General features: G+C 48.8%; 1 protein-coding gene across 23 annotated transcripts in view; it reads left to right on the forward strand.

The window, feature by feature from the left end:
- Positions 1-17,490, forward strand: part of XPNPEP3 (X-prolyl aminopeptidase 3) — a 77,005-nt gene extending 59,515 nt beyond the window's left edge. For 8 of the 23 annotated variants that reach the window (XM_008275180.5, XM_051834052.3, XM_089308991.1 and 5 more), the window contains 3 exons: positions 7,566-7,746; positions 10,450-10,570; positions 13,439-17,490. In XM_008275180.5, coding sequence (XP_008273402.4) covers positions 7,566-7,746; positions 10,450-10,570; positions 13,439-13,605 — 469 coding nt within the window. In that variant the 3' untranslated portion in view covers positions 13,606-17,490. Of the gene's footprint in view, positions 1-1,258; positions 1,341-1,472; positions 1,582-7,565; positions 7,747-10,449; positions 10,571-13,438 lie in introns of all 23 variants that reach the window. The other 15 variants (XR_001795781.4, XR_016217032.1, XR_016217042.1 and 12 more) reach the window with 11 other exon arrangements.
- Positions 17,491-23,091: the final 5,601 nt, after the last annotated feature.

A 23,091-nucleotide genomic window follows, 5' to 3' on the forward strand; every position in this document is an offset into this window, starting at 1 on the left:
TGTGTAACTGTAACTTTCAAATAAATAAATAAATCTTTAAAAAAATCTTAACAAGGCCGGCGCCGTGGCTCACTAGGCTAATCCTCCGCCTAGCGGCGCCGGCATACCGGGTTCTAGTCCCGGTTGGGGCACCGGATTCTGTCCCGGTTGCCCTTCTTCCAGGCCAGCTCTCTGCTGTGGCCAGGGAGTGCAGTGGAGGATGGCCCAGGTGCTTGGGCCCTGCACCCCATGGGAGACCAGGAAAAGCACCTGGCTCCTGGCTCCTGCCATCGGATCAGCGCGGTGCGCCAGCCGCAGCGCGCTGGCCGCGGCAGCCATTGGAGGGTGAACCAACGGCAAAGGAAGACCTTTCTCTCTGTCTCTCTCTCTCACTGTCCACTCTGCCTGTCAAAAAAAAAAAAAAAAAAAAAAATCTTAACAAAATATTAGCAAATTGAATATAGCAACATACTGGTTTATAACCAATATAAATATATAACCAAAAATATTTATACAAGTTAGTTTCACATTCAAAAATCATTATAGTCCATCATCCAGAATACAGCAAAAAAAAAAAAAAAGATAATTTCAGAATTTATAGAAAAAGCTTTTAATGAAATTAATCACTCACTCATGATTTGTAAGAACTTTTTATTTTTCATTTTTATTTGAAAAGCAAAAAGAGCCCTGGCTGTGCTTCCAATTCCGGTGTCTTAATAATGTGGATCCTGCCGGCGCCGCAGCTCACTAGGCTAATCCTTCTCCTGCGGCGCCGGCACACCGGATTCTAGTCCCGGTCGGGGCACCAGATTCTGTCCTGGTTGCCCCTCTTCCAGGCCAGCTCTCTGCTGTGGCCAGGGAGTGCAGTAGAGGATGGCCCAAGTCCTTGGGCCCTGCACCCCATGGGAGACCAGGAGAAGCACCTGGCTCCTGCCATTGGATCAGCGTGATGCGCCGGCCGTGGCGGCCATTGGAGGGTGAACCAACGGCAAAGGAAGACCTTTCTCTCTGTCTCTCTCCCTCACTGTCCACTCTGCCTGTCAAAAATAATAATAATAATAATAATAATAATGTGGATCCTGGGTGGCAGCAGTGATGGCTCAAGTACTTAAGGCCCCACAACTCCTATGTAGTACCTGGATTAAGTTCTAGATTCCTTCCTGGTTTTGGCCTGGCCCAGGCCTGGCTATTAGGGACATTTAGGGACTGAACCCACAGGTGGAAGATCGCTTTCTCTCTCTTTGTCTCTCTCTTTCTGTCTTTCAAATAAAATGTAAAGGGGGAAGAATATCAGAAACAAGAAATCCGCAGTTCTCATTTCTGTTTAACTTTGTACTGGAGGACCAAGTTTGGATAATAAGGTAAGCAAAGAAAGTAAAAGGAATAAAGATTGGGGGTCGGCACTGTGGCATAGTACATTAAGCCTCCACCTGCAGTGCCAGCATCCCATATGGGCACCAGTTCCATTCCCAGCTGTTTCACTTCTGATCCAGCTCTCTGGGAAAGCAGTGGAAGATGGCCCAAGTGCCCAGGCCTCTGCACCCACGTGGGAGACCCAGACAAAGCTCCTAGCTCTTGACTCTGTCCTGGCCCAGCCGTCTGGTAAGTGAATCAGTGGATGGAAGTCCTCTCTCTCTCTCTCTCCCCCTCTCTCTATCTGTAACTCTGCCTCTCAAATAAATAAATAAATCTTTATTTTAAAAAAAAAGAACAAAGATTGGCAAGAAGTGTCCCTGAGCACAGAGGCATACCAAGATCTCCAGTATAAGGTCGGCTGGGTGTGGCACTGCCACAGGCAGGAGGGCGTCAATGCAGAGAGGGAGGGCACGGTGGCACACAGGAGGGACTGGACCTGCACAGTATGCTACCCCGAAAGGCAGCTTCAGGCACGCAGGAAGACCCTGATTCAGTCCCTTCTGTCACCAACAAGCAGATAGTGACCTGCGACTGTGAGGCCAGCAGTGCCATCACCTGGTCCTGCCTGCACAGAGGCAAAACCCAGTGATGCCTTGGCTGTGCAACCCATCATAACCCCTCAGCCCCTGCACCAACCTGATCGAAATGTGCTATGACATTTCCAATAAAGATCGGCCATTACATTGGCTCTTTTCTCTCGTAAAAACATTTTTTTTACACAAAGAATACAAGGTCAGGTGAGGGCAGTTGACCCAACACTTAATTCAGTGCCTTCATATCAGAGTACCTGGGCTCCGTGCCCAGCTCTGACTCCTGGCTGGCTTCCTGCTAGTGAAGACCCTGGGAGGCAGCAGTGATGGACCAAGTAGTTGGGTCCCTGCCACCCACAGGGAGATCTGGATGAAGTTCCAGCTCCTGGTTTTGGCCAACCCATTCTTGGCCATTTCAGGCATTTGGATAATGAACTAGTAGATGGGGGCTTGCTTGTACTTGCTCTCTATCAAATAAGCTTTTTAAAAGAACACAAGGTCGGGGGAAGGTGCTGTGGCATAGAGGGCAAAGCTGCCGCCTGCAGTATCTGCATCCCATATGGATGCCAGTTCAAGTCCCATTGTTCCACTGCGAATCCAGCTCTCTGCTATGGCCTGGGAAAGTAGTAGAAGATGGCCCAGGTGTTTGGGCCCCTGCACCCGTGTGGGAGACTCAGAGGAAGCTCCTGGCTCCTGGCTTTGGATCAGCCCAGTTTCAGCCATTGCAGCCATTGGGGAGAGAACCAGTGGATGGAAGACTTCTCTCTCTGCCTCTGCCTCTCTGTAACTCTGCCTTTCAAGTAAATAAATATTTTTTAAAATTTACTGTAAAACTACAGCAATCAAGACAATGTGGTATCAGCATAAGAATAAGTAAATGGAAGGGTGGGCATTGTGGCATAGGAGGTTAGACTACCACTTGAGATGCCCGTATCCCAAATTATAGTGTAGGTTTAAGTCCTGGCTTCTGCATTTCCCACTCAGCTTCCTGTTACTGCATCTGGGAAGGCAGCAGAGGATGGCCCACGTGATTGAACTTTGCCACCCACGAAAGAGAACTGGATGGGAGCTCCAGGCTCCTAGCTTCAGCCTGGCCCAGCCCTGGATGTTGTGATTTTGTAAGAACTCATAGAGTAACCGCAAAATGGAATTAATAAAATAGACCATCAAAATAAAATGTTCTGTGTATTGAAAGACTCTTAAGAAAATAAATAGATAGCCAGCAACTGGGATAAAATTTTCACTAAACACGTATCTCACAAAGAGACTTGATGGACACTTCTAACAGAACATGCACAAATGACTGTACACGCTGTAAAAGTAGTCCTAAGTTATTTTTTAAGATTATTTTTTAAAAGATTTATTTATTTATTTGAAAGCAGAGTTAGAGAGAGAGAGACAGAGAGAGCTCTTCCATCTGTTGGTTCTGGGCTGGAGTTGTGCCGATCCAAAGCCAGGAGCCAGGAGCTGCTTCCAGGTCTCCCACGTGGGTCGGGGCCCAGCACTCGGGCCCTCCTCTGATGCTTTCCCAGGAGCACTGGCAGGGAGCTGGACTGGAAACGAGCAGCCAGGACTGGAACTAGCACCCATATGGGACGCTGGCACTGCAGGCAGCGCCTTTACCCAGTAGGCCACAGCACTGGCCCCTTGAGATTTATTTATTCATTTTTTTGAAAGGCAGAGTTAGAGAGAGACAGAGATCTTCCATCTGCTGGTTCATTCCCCTAAATGAACAGCTAGGGCTAGGCCAGGCCAAAGCAAGGAGCTTTATTTGAGACTCCCACATGGATGGCAGGGGTCCAAGCACTTGGGCCATCCTCCGCTGCTTTCCCAGGCCCACTAGCAGGGAGCTGGATCAAAAGTGGAGCAGCCAGGACTCAAATCAGTGCCCATGTGGGATGCGGCCAGCACAGGCAGCGGTTTAGCCACTATTCCACATTGAAGGCCTCTCAGCAGTGTTAGTCAATTTGCTACCATTCCATACTGACTAGAATGAACAGAATTAAAGACTAACCAAACCAAGTGTTCACAATACTGCAGTATAACTGAAACTCTTTTCCATTGCTCATGGTAATGGAAACTGTTAGAACTGTTAGAATTTGACAGTTTCTTCTAAATTTAAATGAACAGTGAACCATTTACCTGGATCTTCCACATAGCATAGGTCCATAAGAGAAGAGTTGTACAGGAATGTTCATGACAGCATTATTCACAATAGCCAGGAGCTGGAAACAGCCCAGATGCCCATCAACAGGAGAGTAAATATGTAAATTGTGGTCTGTTCGTACTGTGGGAACTCCAATCAGGCATTAAAAAGACTTGGCTGAGGCCGGCGCCGAGGCTCACTAGGCTAATCCTCCGCCTTGGGGCACCGGCACACCGGGTTTAGTCCCGGTCGGGGTGCCGGATTCTGTCCCGGTTGCCCCTCTTCCAGGCCAGCTCTCTGCTGTGGCCAGGGAGTGCAGTGGAAGATGGCCCAAGTGCTTGGGCCCTGCACCCCATGGAAGACCAGGAGAAGCACCTGGCTCCTGCCATTGGATCAGCGTGGTGCGCCGGCCGCAGCGTGCCGGCCGCGGCGGTCATTGGAGGGTGAACCAACGGCAAAAAGGAAGACCTTTCTCTCTGTCTCTCTCTCTCACTGTTCACTCTGCCTGTCAAAAAAAAAAAAAAAAAAAAAAAGACTTGGCTGAAGTAACACCATGAGATGCATAGACATGAAGGCAGCCAGACACAATAGGGGACATATATGATTTCATTTATATGATGTTCTAGTGTACGTAAAACTAAGGTGAATGTAATCAGAACAGCATTTGCTTCTGGAGGTAAGTGTATTGATGAGATATAGGCAAACGCGGATTTTCTGGGACAGTGTAAATGTTCTGTATGGATCGGTATCAATCAGGATTCGCTAGAGAAAAAGAAAGTACGCAGTACATTTGTTGAGGCTGGCATATCTGAATGTTGTAGGGCAAAGCAGCACGCTGGAAATTTGAGGAAGAATTTCAGTCGCAAGTCCCCATCAATAGGGCAGGCTAGAAGGTGAAGCAGCATTTATATTACAGGACTGAGGCAGAACCCTTGTATACCAAGGAAGTTCAGGCATTCGACTTTGTTTACCTTAGGCTACCGTGTTTCAGCCAACCAACCATCCAAACTGTTAGAGCTACTCAGACCCTAAAGCTATGACATTGAGTCCAGAATCTGTGTAGTGGACCCATAAAACCCCACACTGTGAATCTCCATTTGTCATATGTATTTTGCTGTCTTTCGTCCATATAAATTGTAAAAGTCGTTCAGCTGGTTTTGAATTATGCTGTACCTCCGCATGGGTACACTTTTGGAGCCTGCTGCGACTTGAGTCTGTTTACAGGTCTAGAGGCAACCGAGGCCACTACTTCCAGGAAGGTTCTCAGGCAAAGCAGGGTTAACTTCAGACATGGCAGGAGAGCTGCTTCTAGGGCAGCGATGACTCAGCAGAATTTAGGCATTCAGTGTCCCCCACTTTATCAGGATTGGTACATCCATTTGTCAGAATTGTACAGCTCAGATTTGTGCATTTCAGTGTATGTGAATTTCATTGTAAAAGAGAACTGTTGGGGGCTGGTGCTGTGGCACAGCGGGTTAACGCCCTGGCTTGAGGCGCCAGCATCCTAGATGGGCGCCGGTTTGAGATCTGGCTGCTCCACATCCAATCCAGCTCTCTACTGTGGCCTGGGAAAGCAGTGGAATATGGCCCAAGTCCTTGGGCCCCTGCACCCATGTGGGATTCCCAGAAGAAGCTCCTGGCTCCTGGCTTCAGATCAGCGTGTCTGTGGTCATTGCAGCCAATTGGGGAGTGAACCATTGGATAGAATACTTTTCTCTCTCTTTCTCTTTCTGCCTTTCCTCTCTGTGTAACTCTGACTTTCAAATAAATAAATAAATCTTAATTTAAAAAAAATTTCACTGTTGGAGCCAGTGCTGTGGCATACTAGGTAAAGCCACCACATGTGGTGCCAGCATCCCATATGGGCACCAATTCAAATCCCGGCTGCTCCACTTCCGATCCAGCTCTCTGCTATGGCCTGGGAAAGCCTGGAAAGGCCTGGAAAGAAGATGGCCCGAATCCTTGCCCCTGCACTCACGTGGGAAACCATGAAGAAATTCCTGGGGCACCAGATTCTGTCCTGGTTGCTCCTCTTCCAGTCCAGCATTCTGCTGTGGCCCGGGAGTGCAGTGGAGGATGGCCCAAGTGCTTGGGCCCTGCACCTGCATGGGAGACCAGGAGAAGCACCTGGCTCCTGGCTTCAGATCAGCGCAGTGCACCGGCCGCAGCAGCCATTGGGGGTTGAACCAACGGTAAAGGAAGACCTTTCTCTCTGTCCCTCTCTCTCACTGTCTAACTCTGCCTGACCCCCCCCCCCAAAAAAAAAAAAACGCTCTCAATCTCTTTCTCTCTGTAACTCTATCAAATAAATATTTTAAAAATAATTATTATTTAAGGCCGGTGCCGTGGCTCAACAGGCTAATCCTCTGCCTTGCGGCGCTGGCACACCAGGTTCTAGTCCCGGTCGGGGTGCCGGATTCTGTCCTGGTTGCCCCTCTTCCAGGCCAGCTCTCTGCTGTGACCAGGGAGTGCAGTGGAGGATGGCCCAAGTGCTTGGGCCCTGTACCCGCATGGGAGACCAGGAAAAGCACCTGGCTCCTGCCTTCGGATCAGCGCGATGCGCCGGCCGCAGCACACCGGCTGCGGCGGCCATTGGAGGGTAAACCAACGGCAAAGGAAGACCTTTCTCTCTGTCTCTCTCTCTCACTGTCCACTCTGCCTGTCAAAAATTAAAAAAAATAATAATTATTATTTAATAATACTGTCTTGGGACAGTAAAATCATAGAGATACTGATCATGGTTGAACCTAGGAGATGGGTATATAAGTGTTCATTATACTATTATATTGTTAGACTTAACCATTCTGCTAGGGGACATTTAGAAATTGTCTGATGTCTTCCAGTTACCGAAATCACAGTGCACATTTTTGTGCATTAACTTTTTCAAATTTAAAACTATTTTCTTAGGCACATCCGTAGAGCACAGTCACTAGCTCAGATTACATGAGCAGCCTTAAGGCCTTGGATTCAATCGACTGTGCTAGTTTATATCCGCATCAGCAGTGGATGAAAATACTGCTAAGACAGCTCGCTTCTTTCTCACCTGATTGCTAAAGAGAGTGTTACTCTGAGGATACTTCAGTACTGGTGAGTTTCTAGTACCTGAGATCCTGACTCGTTTATTCTGTGACATCTGTTTCAGCTGTCAGAGTGGGTCCCAGGCTTTCCTTCTTTTCTTTTTCTCTTCTCCAGTGGTAGCCCTTCTCTAAGGTATTAGAAAGTATCAAGAGTGCACCTGGCCTGGCCTTCGGACTGCATTCCCAGCCAGCTGCACCTTCCAGCCTCAGCTGCTGAGTGTCTGCTGGTCACTTGGATGACTGTACTTCCTACTGAGCCCCCAGGCCATGGTCAAGATCCTGTCCGCAAAAATGCATCGTGTTTCCTAGAGAGCACATGTCAACCCTGCCTTGTCATCACCCTCCTGAGACAGAAGCAGACGTCTTTCAGTAGATCATTCTGAGTTCGGACTTCTGAATTGGCTCTGCTCTCCCCAGGTTCACCGCCCCGCAGGCAGAGCTCTATGAAGCTGTTCTAGAGATTCAGAAGAACTGTCTGGCCCTGTGCTCCCCTGGGACAAGCTTGGAGAACATCTACAGCTTGATGCTGACACTGACAGGACAGAAGCTTGAAGCATTGGGAATTGTGAGGAACTCTAAGGAAAATAATGCCTTCAAGGTACTGCACGTCTGTGGACCCCCGTTCTCATTGATGCCTAACATGCTCTTTGGTTTTTACCTTATATAAAGCTAATTAGACTTAGAAATGATCTTGGTTTTCTTTCTCTGCAAGGATTTAGCTTCAACAAGGATTAAAACAAAGAGAATCAGTACTCATTTCTTCCAGAAGATGGCAGCACATTCTGGTTCATTGCAGAGTGTATAACCAGCTTCGTATTCAGAAAACATAAAATGAAGTCTAGTGCAGACAGGATAGAGAAAGACAAAAAAAGGAAGCAAGGAAGAGAGGTGCATCCAGCTTTTGGCCAGCAGTTTAGCTGCCGGTTAGTATACCCACATCCCACATCAGAGCGCCTGGGTTCAAAACCAACTCTGCTTTCAGCCCCAGCTTCCTGCCAAGGCTCACCCTGGGATGCAGCAAGTGATGACTCAAGTACTTTGGTCCCTGTCACCCATGTGGGGCACACAGACTGAAGTCCTGGTTCCTGGCTAAAGCCTAACCCAGCCCTGACTGTTACAGACATTTGGAGAGTGAGCCAGTAGATGGGAAATCCCTCCCTTTCTTTCTCTATTTCTCTTTCATATAAAATGTAATAAATATTTAAAATTGCATTTAAAAGCAACAAAAAAAGAGAAGTTAACTTTTTTAAAAAATGTATTTTAAAGATTCATGTATTTATTTGAAAGAGTGTCAGAGAGAGAAGTGAGAGAGATCTTTCATTCACTAGTGTACTCTCCAAATGCCCACAGTAGCCAAGGCTGGGCTGGGCCCAGACCAGGAGCTAGGAACCCCGTCCAGGTCTCCCCGTGGGTGGCAGGGACCCAAGTACTTGGCTGTTATCTGCTGTGTTCCCAGGATGTATTAGCAGGTAGCTGTATTGGAAGTGGAAGAGCCGGGACTTGAACCAGCACTCTGATACAGCATGCAGGTATGTGGCTTAATTTAACTGCTGTGCCACAGTGCCCACCCCAGAGGTGAACTCTCAATCCTTTTGTGGAGATTCGGAAGGTCAAGTGTCTGCTGCATATTGCTGAAACTGAATAGTATGTTCAGTGACCAATGTCTTGGAATGAATTTTTCCTATACCGAGATTATAATGGTGTTCTGTAAAACCTTAACTTTAAAATTAAAATGCGAAGGGCCAGCATTGTGGCACCATGGATAAAAGCTACCTCATGTGACAGCAGCATCCCATATGAGCACCAGTTTGAGTCCTGGCTGCTCCACTTCCAATCCAGCTCCCTGCCAATGTGCCCAGGAAAGCAGTGGAAGATGGCCTAGGTGCTTGAGCCCCTGCACCCATGTGGGAGACCCAAAAACAGCTCCTGGCTCCTGGCTTCAGTCTGGCCCAGCCCTAGCTGTTGTAGCCATCTGGGAAGTGAACCAGCAGATGAAAGATACCTGTGTGTGTGTGTGTGTGTGTGTAACTGTGCCTTTCAAATAAATACAAAATAAATCTTAAAAAAATAAAAAATTAAATTAAAATGCCAGGTGGTCAAGACAGACAGACCATTGGTCATCCTCCACCTCCAACTTTAGGCTGCCAGGACTTCTGCTATCAATGGAAAAGAAGCTCTAGATTTCCTGTTGCTTAGACCAACAAATCTCCAGCTAACTTACAGAAGCATCCACACCGGTCAAACGCCCAATACTTATGCCTCCCCCACAAGATGCTCTGAGATCTTTAGGGTCTTCAGAGTAGGCTTCCCGAGAGTGTGTGTGAGCACTGAAGAGATGATTTATTCTAACATCTTCATCTTCCCTAAGAGATTTTCATTTGCCACGGTTATTACTGGGATTCCGCAAGTTAACATGTGTGTAGTATATTTATTATGGAGAACAGAAATGTGAATCATTTAAAATTCCATTGGTGTGCTGCATACAAGAGGTAGCCATTTTTTTTGTTTGTTTGGTTGGGTTTTTTTTGATAGGCAGAGTTAGTGAGAGAGAGAGACAGAGACAAAGGACTTCCGTTGGTTCACTCCCCAAATGGCCGCTATGGCCAGTGCTGTGCTGATCCGAAGCCAGGAGCCAGGTGCTTCCTCCTGGTCTCCCATATGGGTCTCTTCTGCCTTCCTGGGCCACAGCAGAGAGCTGGACTGGAAGAGGAGCAACCGGGACAGAACCGGCACCCTGACCAGGACTAGAACCCAGGGTGCCAGCGCCACAGGCGGAGGATTAGCCTAGTGAGCCACAGCACCGGCCGAGAGATAGCCGTTTATCTCTTAATCATATGCCCAAAAATAGCTTAAACATAAGTGGTGGGTGGGAGGCATTTGGTGCTCAGGATCCTGCTTGAGACGCCCACATCCAGTGTCACAGGGCCTGGGTTCAAGTTCCAGCTCCTCTTCTGATTCCAGCTTCCTGCTACTGGGCACCCAGGGAGGTAGCAGATGGTGGCCAGAGTACATGGGTGCCTGCCACCCCACAGGAGTCCCAAGTTGAGTTTCAGGCTTCTGACTTCAGCCTGGCCAAGCTCCAGCAGTTGTAGCCAGTTGTGCAGTGAGTGAGTAGATGGACGGTCTTTGTCTCTCTGTCTGTCTCTCTCTGTGTCTAGCTTTCTAATAAATAAAAATTGAAAGACTGATTGACGGGACCATGGGGAAGGTATATCAACACGTGCTCATATATCCATATGCTATGTGGAACTCTCCCCTTTAGGAGTTATTGCCGCATTAATACTGTGATAATTACTTCCAGGCTGCTCGAAAATACTGCCCTCATCATGTTGGCCATTACCTTGGGATGGATGTCCACGACACTCCAGACATGCCCCGTTCCCTCCCTCTACAGCCGGGGATGGTGATCACGATTGAACCAGGTAAGGGGAGGCATCAGCAGCCTCCGGTCCTGTGCAACACAAAGTAGTAGTGTGACGTGAACATTGTCCATTTTTGCCTGAGCCAACATAATTAAATTAGAAGAGACAGGAAAACAACCTCACAAGTGTAAAAAGTGACTTTATTTTAGATTTATCTTTAGCTTTCTTATTTAACATCACACAGTTTGTTTAATTTGACTGCTTCAATAAACAACAGATGGGGAATACTTTCTGTGAGCAGATATTAAGAAATGAATCTTTTTAATCCTGCCTTTGCCGAGGCTGGTTTGTCCTAGTCTCCTGGTTAGCGGTGGGGGCCCTCAGAGCTCCAGAGCCCAGGGCTTGCACGCAGGAGACGCGCAGTCTCCCTGTCTCAACTTGCAGCCCCTCTGCACCCTGTGTTGCACTCCCCAGCATTGCCCCAGTCCTGGCACCCAGGTCCTTTCTCAGGAGCTTCACCGAAGGCCAGCAGTCAGTGCACTGCCTGATGGCGACAGTCCTGGGTGTTGGGCCGGCAGCAGGAGGGCAGTGGTAGCCACGGTGGAGTATGGAGATTGGCGTTACCAAAGTTGATTTTCAAACACTATTGCTGCTCTTGTTATCCAAACAGATCACAGTTGTAGCTTTCAAATATTCTAACCTCAAATTCTACACCTTAGGGCTGGGAAAGCTCTTCTATACCCCTTTGAGCATGGTCATACTTGCTGTCTGTGGCCTGAGGTGTGATTTTGCCCAGCCTAGTCAGTATATGCTTGCTTCCTTACATTTCGAATACACTTTTTTTTTTTTTTTTTTTTTTTACTGATCTTTTTGTCACAAAGCAGTTCTTTGGGGGTAGTGGAAGAAGTTTATAATTTCTTTAAAAGGAAAAGCCTTAGGGGCCAGCATTGTGGTGGCACAGCAGGTTGAGCTGCTGTCTGCAGCGCCAGCATCCCATATGGGCGCCAGTTCGAGTCCTGGCTGCTCCTCTTCTGATCCAGCTCCGTGGTGATGCACCTGGGAAAGCAACAGAGGATGGTCCAAGTGCTTGGGCCTCTGTACCCACATGGGAGACCCAGAAGAGCCTCCTGGCTTTCAGCCTGGCCCAGCCCTGGCTGTTGCAGCCATTTAGGGAATGAACCAGCAAATGAAGGATCTCCCTCTCTCCCTCCCTCCCTCTCTCCCTCTCTCTCTCTCCCCCTCTCCCTCTTTATGTTTTTCCTTCTGTCTCTGTAATTCTGACTTTCAAGTGAATAAATTTTATTTAAAAAAAAAAAAAAAAGAGGAAAAGCCCTGGTATTTGTTTGACCTTATGATTAGGGAAGCTTCTACCTGGGGCTTGTAGATTTTTCCAAACATATATTAGTGTCTTTCTGTTTCTCTCTTATTTTATTGTTTGAGGAGGGGAAAATGTATAATGACAATTTCTGCAGCTTCTGGTTGCTAAGAATATATGAATGTTAATACATTTAAAATCTATTGAAAGGCTGGCGCCGTGGCTCACTAGGCTAATCCTCCGCCTTGTGGCGCCGGCACACCAGGTTCTAGTCCCGGTCGGGGCGCCGAATTCTGTCCCGGTTGCCCCTCTTCCAGGCCAGCTCTCTGCTGTGGCCAGGGAGTGCAGTGGAGGATGGCCCAGGTACTTGGGTCCTGCACCCCATGGAAGACCGGAAGAAGCACCTGGCTCCTGCCATTGGATCAGCGCGGTGCACTGGCCGCAGCGCGCCAGCCGCGGCAGCCATTGGAGGGTGAACCAACGGCAAAAGGAGGACCTTTCTCTCTGTCTCTCTCTCTCACTGTCCACTCTGCCTGTCAAAAAAAAAAAAAAAAATCTATTGAAATACATTTCATCTTCATTTGAACAAAGTGCCCTTTTCTCAGGAGACTGTTATGCAAAAGAAAACTAAGACAGTCTGCTGCATCCCAGCATACACTAACACACTCATTAACTAAGTCATTTTTTAAAATTTATTTATTGTATTTCACAGGCAGAATTCGAGAGAGACAGAGAGAACGGTCTTCCATCCAGTGGTTCACTCCCCAAATGGCCACAATGGCCAGAGCTGGGCCGATCTGAAGCCAGGAGCCAGGAGCTTCTTCCAGGTCTCCCACAAGGATGCAGGGTCCCAAGCACTTGAGCCATCTTCTACTGCTTTCCCAGGCCACAGCAGAGAGCTGGAGCAAAAGTGGTGAGGCTGGGACTGGAACCAGCGCCCACATGGGATGCTGGCACTGCAGGCGGCGGCGGCTTTACCCACTATGCCATAGCACTGGCCCCAAAGTCATTTTATATGGGCCATTTAAGACTCTAAAATATGACAGACTGATGATCGACATTATCACTGTGGTATAGTGGGTGAAGCCGTCACTTGGGATGCCTGCCTCCCATATCTGAGTGCCTAGGATCAAGACCCACCTCTGCTTCCAATTCAGCTTCTTGCTAATGTGCCTAGGATACAATAGATTATGGCTCAAGTGCTCGGGCCCCTACATCCCCTGTAGGAGACCCAGATGAAGTTCTTGGCTCCTGGCTGCAGCCTGACCCAGCCTTGACTGTTGCAGGTATTTGGGGACTGAACCAGTGGATGGGGGATGTTGCTCTCTTTCTCTGTCTCTTCTTCGCTGTCTATCACTTTGCCCTTCAAATAAATAAATAAAACTTAATTAATCAATAATAACAGCTGTATTAATGGTAGCTTAGCATTTATGGACCATTATGCACCAGACATGTTATGTGGATTATCTCGTTGGCTCCTCACAGCTGGACCCAGTGAGAACCACTGAGGTCCGGTACTACAAGTGAAGGAGCTGTAACAGAGAGGTGAACTTCCTTGCCCGACTCGCTCAGCTGCCATTGCTGATCGGCACGTTCTCCTTCTCGCTTCTCAGGCATTTATATTCCCGAGGATGACAGAGATGCACCGGAGAAGTTCCGGGGCCTTGGCGTCCGCATCGAGGACGATGTGGTGGTGACTCAGGACTCGCCCCTCGTGCTGTCTGCGGGCTGCCCCAAGGAGCTGAGCGACGTCGAGCACATCTGCAGCAGGGCCTCTTGACCGCCGCGGCCCCACGTGCATCTCGGGCTCAGAGGGGCACCCGGTCATCCCTGCACGAGTGCCCCGAGGGGCTCCTGTGTGCCTGTCTACACGCCTTCCTTCTGGAGTGCAGCTGATGGCTGTGTGCAGTCACATCTGTGGGTTTTTTATTTCAAGTAGAGAGAAGTCCGGAAAAGAGAATTTTTAAATGCTATGTGACTGCCTCTTTGATAACATGACTTCTCTGGAGTTCAGGACCTAAGCGAGTTTAATTTATAAACATTAAAAAGGGTGTTGGTTACGTATGCCCATGCATTCCAATTACACATTTAAACAGGGAGAAAATTATCTTATTTTTTCAGAGTATTTTTTGCACTTTGCTGAGATCCTCCTGATAACATACAATGTTTGTGTGATGCCTGTATTTAGAGCTAATCACCAAAGTTCCTATTATGCTGAAGACCGCCTGCCTGTAATTGCGGGTGGCCAGTACTTCTCCTAACTCCTGCCTGCCTGTCCCAGACCCTGAAGGCCGCCTGCCTGTAATCGCGGGTGGCCAGTACTTCTAACTCCTGCCTGCCTGTTCTCCCGGAGCCACACGAGCCTGCAGGGCACTGCTGTGTTTGTCTCACCATTCAGCCGAGTCCCAATTCCAACAACACTGGCTGCGGAGCGAGCTCTTCTTGCTGTTTGGCTGCCTGGGACCTAAAACGTGTTTAAATTCTCGGTAAGGAAATGAAGGAGTGGAAGAGTAGGTATGTGACTACTGCAGATCCAAACTTCCAGCACTTGTTCTCTTCAGTTAAAGATGAATCCTGGGGGGCCATTCGTGAAGCCACCAATGGAGACGTCTACAACACACATCAGAGTGCTAGGCTCAGTTCCTGCTTCCTAGTACTGAAGACCCCAGGAGGCAGTGGCTGTGGCTCGGTAGTTGGGATCCTGCCCGTCTTGTGGGAGACCTGGATGGAGTTCCTGGTTCCTGGCTTCAGCCCAGCCCAGTCCCAGCTGTTGCAGGCATTTGGGGAGTAAACTAGTGGATAGAAAAAATCTCTCTCTCTCTCTCTCTCTCTCTCCCTCTCCCTCTCCCTCTCCCTCTCCCTCTCCCTCTCCCTCTCCTTCCCTCCCTCCCTCCCTCCCTCCTTCTTCTCCTTCTTTCTGTCTCTCACATAATTTTTTTTTAAGATGGTTCCTTTCCTAAACATCCTCTAGGTTCTGATCAGGCCACTCCTGGAGCGTCTGCACTGGCCTGAGGCAGATGCTTGACTTGCCCTGTTAAGTCAGAGTCGTGGCACCCAGTTTTCAGAGAAGCACCCCTGTTGTCCACCTGTGATTTCCTCTAGTTCTGATTAAAAAAAGAGAGAGCGAGCGATATGGGATCCACCCAGTACTTGTAGGCATCCTCTATTCCTTACCTGTCCTGATGTCAGCACTGGAAGGTGAGTAGTAGAGAGCTGTACCCATAACTGGATACAGTTATGGCGACCAGGCTTGTGTGGGGAGCAGGCTGGGGGGCTGCAGATGGTTTACTCAGAGCGTCTCTGGGAGAGGGAAGCACTAACAGCCAGTGTGTTCACCTCCCTTATATGTAGATATGGGCCTAAGATACGCAAAACCTGCGAACTGGTAGAGCATGAATTTAAAGTGGGTTTTTTTGGTTTTGTTTTTTTTCCATATTGAGGTTAGGCACAAGTTGAGGGATTAACAGTTTCTGCAGTGTTAGAAGTTTGCTCGTTATTTCAGGAAAACTTGCAGTATAGGTCCAGAAGCAGACAGGAGACAAAGATACTGTAACCAGTGTGGTAGAAATCGCATCCTGACAGTGCTCATGCAGATCTGCACAGCTTTGCTGCCCCTGGCTACGCGGCTGGGCTTCACCCCCCACAGCTGCCCTGACTCCCTCCAACTTCTCAGTCCTGTGCTGTCCCTAAAAGAAGAGGCGAGAAGGAAATCCACAGCTCTGACTTCTCACTTCCCAGGCCTCTGTGCCCCCACAGCCCCCTCCTTGGCTTCTTTCCCTTCTTCATTTCCAGTCCTGGGAAGAAGGACTTTCCCGTTCTTCCTGTAGGTCATATTCTGAGGCCTTCAGCCTTCCAGCTCAAAGCCTCCGTGGCTTTTATGTAAAGCAGCGAACTTGGACATGGTCCAGGTTGTGGTTAGGTTCCAGTCAAGTTCTTCTGCAGATGTTACTGGTAGTGAGTGTGACTGGTGATTTTTAGTTCCTGCTCACCCAGCTACGTTGTTCTTTGAATCCCAGATTAACCACAGCGGCTGAGCGTTTGAGTCAGGTGGCACAGTGAGCCTCCGTGGCTGTCTGATACACTCAGGATGTGTTGTGCTACAGAGAAGTATACACGGCGCAGTGATCTCCTTCATTCATTCATGAACCGCGCCACAGCCGTGGCCCAGATGTCATTCATTCATCCATGAGCCGCACCACAGCCCAGCCCGAGTGTCCCTCATTCCTGGGCCGTACCGCAGCCGCGGCCCGAGTGTCCTCTGGCTCAGGAGTCTTCCTGGTACTTCACACGTACACCGGGTGTCCTACTGAAAGCCTGCATCGTGAGAAAGCGTCTTCCGAAGTTACCACTGGGGTTTTTCTCGCTAGATACGGAGCTGTGGCTGGATCATTAGCAACACCATCTAAATGGCAGAAGCTTATCTGACTGGCCAGTGCCGCTCACCTCTGTGTGTTTCAGGAATCGCTCTTTTCCCTCGTAAGCAGGTGACCAGGATTGTGTTTCTTATTTGAAGCACCACAGCAGAGATGCTGGGGCAAGAGTTCTCTTTCGCTTGTTGTGGCCTCCAAGCGGAGAAGGAGCTCTGGTGACGACTTTAAAATGCTTCCTGTGCATCATCTTTCAAAACACTGGGCTTTTTCCTCAAAACACTGGGCTTTTTCCTCAAAACACTGGGCTTTTTCCTCACTAAGTTGTGTTAGTTCAGAAAGGGAGAACCCTCACATGAAGACATCTCTTTCTGCATTGAGATTAAGATCCACCAAATAAATCTCCAGATAAAGACATTATATATCATTAAAACAGAAAAATTTGGCCTTGTTGCATTGTTCAGAATACTGGTAACCAACACCCTCATCAGCGTTGTTAATGATACAAAGGCTGCAGGTGTGAGCCTGGCTGCCACCTCTCCTCTCCTGGGCTTGTCAAGATCAGGAGCAAAACGCAGTGCACTCCTCCTCCAGCGCAGGGGGACCCTGCGTCCTCTAACAGTGTTCCTACCAGCTGCGGCCAGAAAGACTTGCGACTTGAGTTAGCTCTTATCTGCCAACCTCAGCTAGTGTGGTAGGTGGTAATGCTACGTGTGTGTGTGTGTGTGAGAGAGAGAGAGAGAGGGAGAGAGGGTAAAGGGCCACAGATGGTGGCACACAAAGGACCCAGCTTGGAACAGATTTTTAAGGTGTGCTTCATTTTTTTGTAGTTTTAGTTTCCTAAAATACAATTTAAAGTAGACAGTGTATGTTTCGAAGCTGGGCAAATATTTTTTAAACTGAAGTGTTTTTAATGTTTCTAGAGTAATGAGCAGACGAGTGCATCATTAAACCCTGACACAGCAGCATTCCGTGGTCACAAACCACAGTGTTCTGGTTGCTGTGGTCTCTGCATGTGTGGCACCAAGAACGTGGGTGAGCATCAGCACTGTCTGCGTCAGGTGACCTGGAATCAAGGACTCGGGGTGTGTTCCATGAGGCTCTGAGCAAGCTTCCATCTTTGCTGGCATTTCTTACTGCTTTGTGTGACTTTTGTGCAATTATATACAAGTTCAGTTTGGACAAAACGCTGTTACTTTTTAAAGCCTTATTCGCGGAAAATAGATGTATCATTCCCCAGCAAGGGAAAACCATTTGTTACTGTCATTTTAAAAATAAACTTACAAAATAATATGGAAGTAAGGTGTATGTGTAATTTGACAATCTCAAGTTACAGTTTTAAAGGTAAGAACATTTGTGTTTAAAAAATATTTTGATTCCCAAGTATTCATTAACTGTTGTCACAAAATCATGATGTTAGACTCAAAACAGTCTTAGCTGTAGGAGGAGACCCCATGTATCTGATCCAGTCTGTTAATAGACTGACTCTTCATAGAACTGACCCCTGCGCCTCTGGGCAGCCCTGTAATCTCTCAAGACTGAAAGTCATAGCCACGCGTGTCCTAGAGTGGATTGCATGAGGAAGTGGATCCGTTTGCATGAGTGCAGCTCCTACCCCCCGGTAGGTGTTAACCTTTAAACTCAGAGACTTTGGAGCCAGAGCTGTGGTGCAACGAGTTAAGCCGCAGCTTACAATGCAGGCATCCCATAAGGGCGCCTGTTCAAGTCCGGGCTTCTCCACTTCTGATCCAACTCCCTGCTGACATTCCTGGGAAAACAGGGAGGATGGCCCAAATCCTGGGGCCCCTGCCACCCACAAGGGAGACCCACAGGAAGTTCCTAGCTCCGGGCTTCAGCCTGATGGAGCACTGGCCATTGTAGCCATTTGGGGAGAGAGCCAGCAGATTAAAGATCTTCCTGTGTGTCTCTGATTCTCTCTCTGTAACTGCCTTTCAAATAAATAATTCTTTTTAAAAAAACTTTGAGCCGGCGCCGTGGCTCAATAGGCTAATCCTCCACCTTGCGGCGCCGGCACACCGGGTTCTAGTCCCGGTCGGGGCGCCGGATTCTGTCCCGGTTGCCCCTCTTCCAGGCCAGCTCTCTGCTATGGCCAGGGAGTGCAGTGGAGGATGGCCCAGGTGCTTGGGCCCTGCACCCCATGGGAGACCAGGAAAAGCACCTGGCTCCTGGCTCCTGCCAGGATCAGCGCGGTGCGCCGGCTGCAGCGGCAGCCATTGGAGGGTGAACCAACGGCAAAAGGAAGACCTTTCTCTCTCTGTCTCTCTCTCTGTCCACTCTGCCTGTCAAAAAAAAAAAAAAAAAAAAAACTTTACTGTTAGGGGTGGGCACAGTGGTACAATGTGTTAAAGCCCCCGCCTGCAGCACCCGCATCCCATTTGGGTGCCGGTTTGAGTCCCGGCTGCTCCACTTCTGACTTAGCTCCCTGCTAATGGGCCTGGGAAAGCAACGGAAGATGGACCAAGTGCTTGGGCCCTGCACCCACGTGGGAGACCCAGAAAAAACTCCTGGCTTCAGCCTTGCCCAGCCCAGGTTGTTGCGGCCATTTGGGGAGTGAACAGTGGGTGGAAAGCCTCTTTCTCTCTGTCTCTACCTCTCTCTGTAACTCTGCCTTTCAAATAAATAAAGGTTTTTTTAAAAAAAAAAAAAAAACTATTAAACTGATGAATAAACAAAATGTGTTTGTATCCATCCAGTGAAATACTACTCAACCATAAAATGGAACCGTTAATGCTACAACCTGGATAAACTTTAAAAACTTGCTAAGTAAGAGACCAGACACAAAAGGCTCCATGTTGTATGATTCTGTTTATATGAAATGTCCAGGATAGGCAAATCCATTAGACAGGAAATAGGTTACTGACTGGGAGCTGGAGCAGGAGGAGTGGAGGAGGACCCCTGTCAGGCACGGGCTCCTGCAGCTGATAGACATGTGGAACTGGATGGTGCTAATAGTTGTACAATAGAATATACTCAAAACCATACAACTGTGTGCTTTGTGTGAGTTAACTCTTAAGGGATACTTTACAATTGAAGCTAAGTTTAAAGAATCTAGTGACTTTTCCTTTCATTTAAAATCATAGTGTGGGGGCCAGCATTGTGACAGCAGATTAAGCCACCACTGAAAACATTACCTTCCATATCAGAGAGCCAGTTCGAGTCCTGGCTGATCCACTTTGGTTCCAGCTCCCTGCTATTGTACCTGGAAAAGCAATGGAAGAAGGCCCAAGTACTTGGGACTCTACAGACAATGTGGGAGACCCGAATGGAGTTCTGGCTTCTGGCTTTGTCCGGCCCTGGCCCCAGCCATTGGCAGCCACCTGGGTGGTGAACCAGCAGATGAAGATCCCTCTGTGTCTCTTGTCACTATGGCTCTGCCTACAAATAAATTTTTTTTTAATTGTAGTAAAATGACAATAGATTTGTAATTCAGTTGAATCCCTTCATATCAAATAATTGAAAATGATCCAGCTGTAATTAGCAGAACGTCCATGTATTGCTAGAACTGTCACGCTGCTCACAGCTTCTTGTGCAGAGGGGAGAAGTCCCCGGCACAGGGAGAGCAGAGATCTGTGTTGTCTGCAGCTGCACCTGCAGGGAACCTTGTCCGGGACACCCCTGGCTAGCGGCTCCCACGTATCTGAAACACCAGCTGCTCCAGAATCTCCGGGCCCCTTGCCTTGGATGTGCAACAGCACTCCACAGCTGTGCTAAGCAAGCAGACCAGGAGTGGTGCCACCCCTCCTCGCCTGTGTGTCTGGGTCTCAGGCTCATCCTGACAGGTGAGGGTGCACCAGCTGCACCAAGCTCCATCTCTGGCCGTTCCGAGGATGCACTGAGCCCTCAGTGTCTCCAGCCTGATTTCAAGGCACATCGCTTAGGGGATTTAAAAATCACTTAGAGCCATAAAACCTAGAATTGTGCTGATGAGAACTTAATCTGGATGTAAAAATTGGTGAACATATTGATCCAGAATTCCACCAGTTTTAAAACCCCATTGGTTCTGGCTACTGGCCACTAACTATGCTTTTCTAGGAAAACACTTGAGATTGGAATACTACAGATATATAAAATTTTTTATAAAAATATCTATCTTGAGGGGTGGGCGCTGTGGCATAGGGGATTCAACCACCACTTGCAATGCCTGCATCCCATATTGGAGTGCTGGTTTGAATCCCGGCTACTTTGCTTCTTATCCAGCTCTCTGCCAATATGCCTAGAAGCAGAGAATTTTGGCAAGGACTTGGGCTCCTGCCACCCACGTGAGAGACCCAGATGGAGTTCCAGGGTCCTGTGGTGCCGTGGCACAGTAGGTTAATCCTCTGCCTGCGGTGCCAGCATCCCATTTGGGCGCCGGTTCTAGTCCCCGCTACTACTCTTCCAATCCAGCTCTCTGCTATGGCCTGGGAAAGCAGTAGAAGATGGCCCAAGTCCTTGGGCCCCTGCACCTGCGTGGGAGACTGGGAAGAAGCTCCTGGCTCCTGGCTTTGGATTGGCCCAGCTCCAGCCATTGGGGCCTTTTGGGGCGTGGACCAACGGATGGAAGATTTCTTTGTGTCTCTCCCTCTCACTGTCTGTACTTCTCAAATAAATAATAAAAATGTTTAAATATATATATATATTCATCTTGAAAAAGTATTTCGTGTGCCTCTGTATGTTACATAGATTAACGTCTCTAATATACTTCATCCAATTCCTGCACTGATTATCATCCTGGCAGTGGCCTATACATTATACTTAAGTGATTCTCCTTACCGTAGGGATCATTACACATAATAAATTGTCTTCAACATTTCATAAAATAGTTAAAACAGGCACAGAATCCACTTGTAAAAGGCTTGAAAAAGATCTCTTGACAAAGATAGTTACAACAGTGTAACAGTTCCAAAAAAGTAAACAATTCCCATATGAGCTACCAATTCCACTTCTGGGGATACACTCCAAAGAATTGAAAGCAGGCCGGCGCCGCGGCTCACTAGGCTAATCCTCCACCTAGCGGCGCCGGCACACCGGGTTCTAGTCCCGGTGGGGGCGCCAGATTCTGTCCCAGTTGCCCCTCTTCCAGGCCAGCTCTCTGCTGTGGCCAGGGAGTACACCCCACGGGAGACCAGGATAAGTACCTGGCTCCTGCCTTCGGATCAGTGCGGTGCGCCGGCCGCAGCGCGCTGGCCGCGGCAGTCATTGGAGGGTGAACCAACGGCAAAAGGAAGACCTTTCTCTCTGTCTGTCTCTCTCACTGTCCACTCTGTCAAAAAAAGAAAAAAAAAAAAAAGAATTGAAAGCAGGGACTCAAACAGCTGTCCAGTAGTATCCACAATACTCAAAATAGCCAAAAGGTGGAAAGAACCCAGACGTCCATGGAAGGACCAACAGTTAAGCAAAATGCTCTAGCTCGTACGATGGAATATTATTCGACTTTACAATGGAGTGAGATTCTGATACGTGCCACAACTTGGACGAGCCTTGAAGACATTATGCTAAGTGAAATACGTCAGGTGCAAAAAGGACAGATGCTATATGGTTCCACTGAGATGAGGTGGCTAGTGTAGTCGGCTTCACAGAGCCTGGGCGGAGAACCGTGGGTAGCGGGAGCTGGAGGATGTGGAGTTGTTGGTGAGCTGGAGTTTGGGAAGAAGTTTGGTGGTGATGCTGGCGGAACAATGAGTGTGTGTGCTGAGTGCCACTGAACACACTCGGAAGTGCCAAAAGTGCTCAGTGCTGTGCTATGCAATTCTTGTCACATTAAAAATATTTTAATAGGCCGGCGCCGCGGCTCACTAGGCTAATCCTCCGTCTTGCAGCGCCGGCACACCGGGTTCTAGTCCCGGTCAGGACACCGGATGCTGTCCCGGTTGCCCCTCTTCCAGGCCAGCTCTCTGCTGTGGCCAGGGAGTGCAGTGGAGGATGGCCCAAGTGCTTGGGCCCTGCACCCCATGGGAGACCAGGAGAAGTACCTGGCTCCTGCCATCGGATCAGCGTGGTGCACTGGCCGCAGTGCGCCGGCCGCGGCGGCCATTGGAGGGTGAACCAACGGCAAAGGAAGACCTTTCTCCCTGTCTCTCTCTCTCACTGTCCACTCTGCCTGTCAAAAAAAAAATATTTTAATAAAAAACTGTATTAGCATGTGGGCCACAGGAAGAAGGCGGCTAAAAGCCTATTGCGGCTGGCAGTACTTGGGTGATTCGGCGAGAATGAAAATGCTAACTCAGTGTGGAGTCTCAGGCTCTGCAGAGTCTCACTCTGCCTCAGTGATGGCGGTGTGGAGCATGCACATAACTGTCACGAAAGTGGCTGGGAGAGCAGAGGCTGTTGTGAGTGGAGAAGAGAAAAGCAAGGGGGTGCGTGATGGTTGGTCCCAGTATTGGAGAGGCTCCAGGTGGAGCCCCGCACTTTATGCTGCTCCTTTAGGCAGACGCGGAGCCAGTGAGTGGAAGCGCTCTCAGACTCGGAATTTCAGAGGCAAGAATGGTGCTCGGGGCTTTGTCCACGACCCTCTCAAAGGGGCCTGAGGTCACGCACTGGTGAGCACAGGCAGGTCTGCACCAGGTGTCCTCCCTCGGCGACCAGGGTGCTTTGCTCAAGGACGCGCTGATAGCCACAGCCTATTCCGGTTTCCACCTCCAGCCTCTCACTCGCAGCCGGCCGCGTTCCACGTCAGCCCTCAGACAGTGCTGTGCAGGTCCACGTGTCTGTTTCCTTCCGTCTCTCTCCCCGGTCCTCACTTTGTCTCCGCTGTGACTCTGCCGCCTCAATAATGCTGCTCCCCTCACCCACACAGGCATTTCCTCAGCCTATCAGCAGCCGGCGAGTGCTGTGTTCTTGAATTTCATTCCACCTTTCTGAATCCTCTACAGTTTGGTTACTCTTTCATAGTCACATTT

This window comes from Oryctolagus cuniculus, chromosome 11, assembly GCF_051225735.1.
Source record: "Oryctolagus cuniculus isolate XC-2025 breed Fujian yellow rabbit chromosome 11, ASM5122573v1, whole genome shotgun sequence".
Taxonomy (NCBI): Eukaryota; Metazoa; Chordata; class Mammalia; order Lagomorpha; family Leporidae; genus Oryctolagus; species Oryctolagus cuniculus.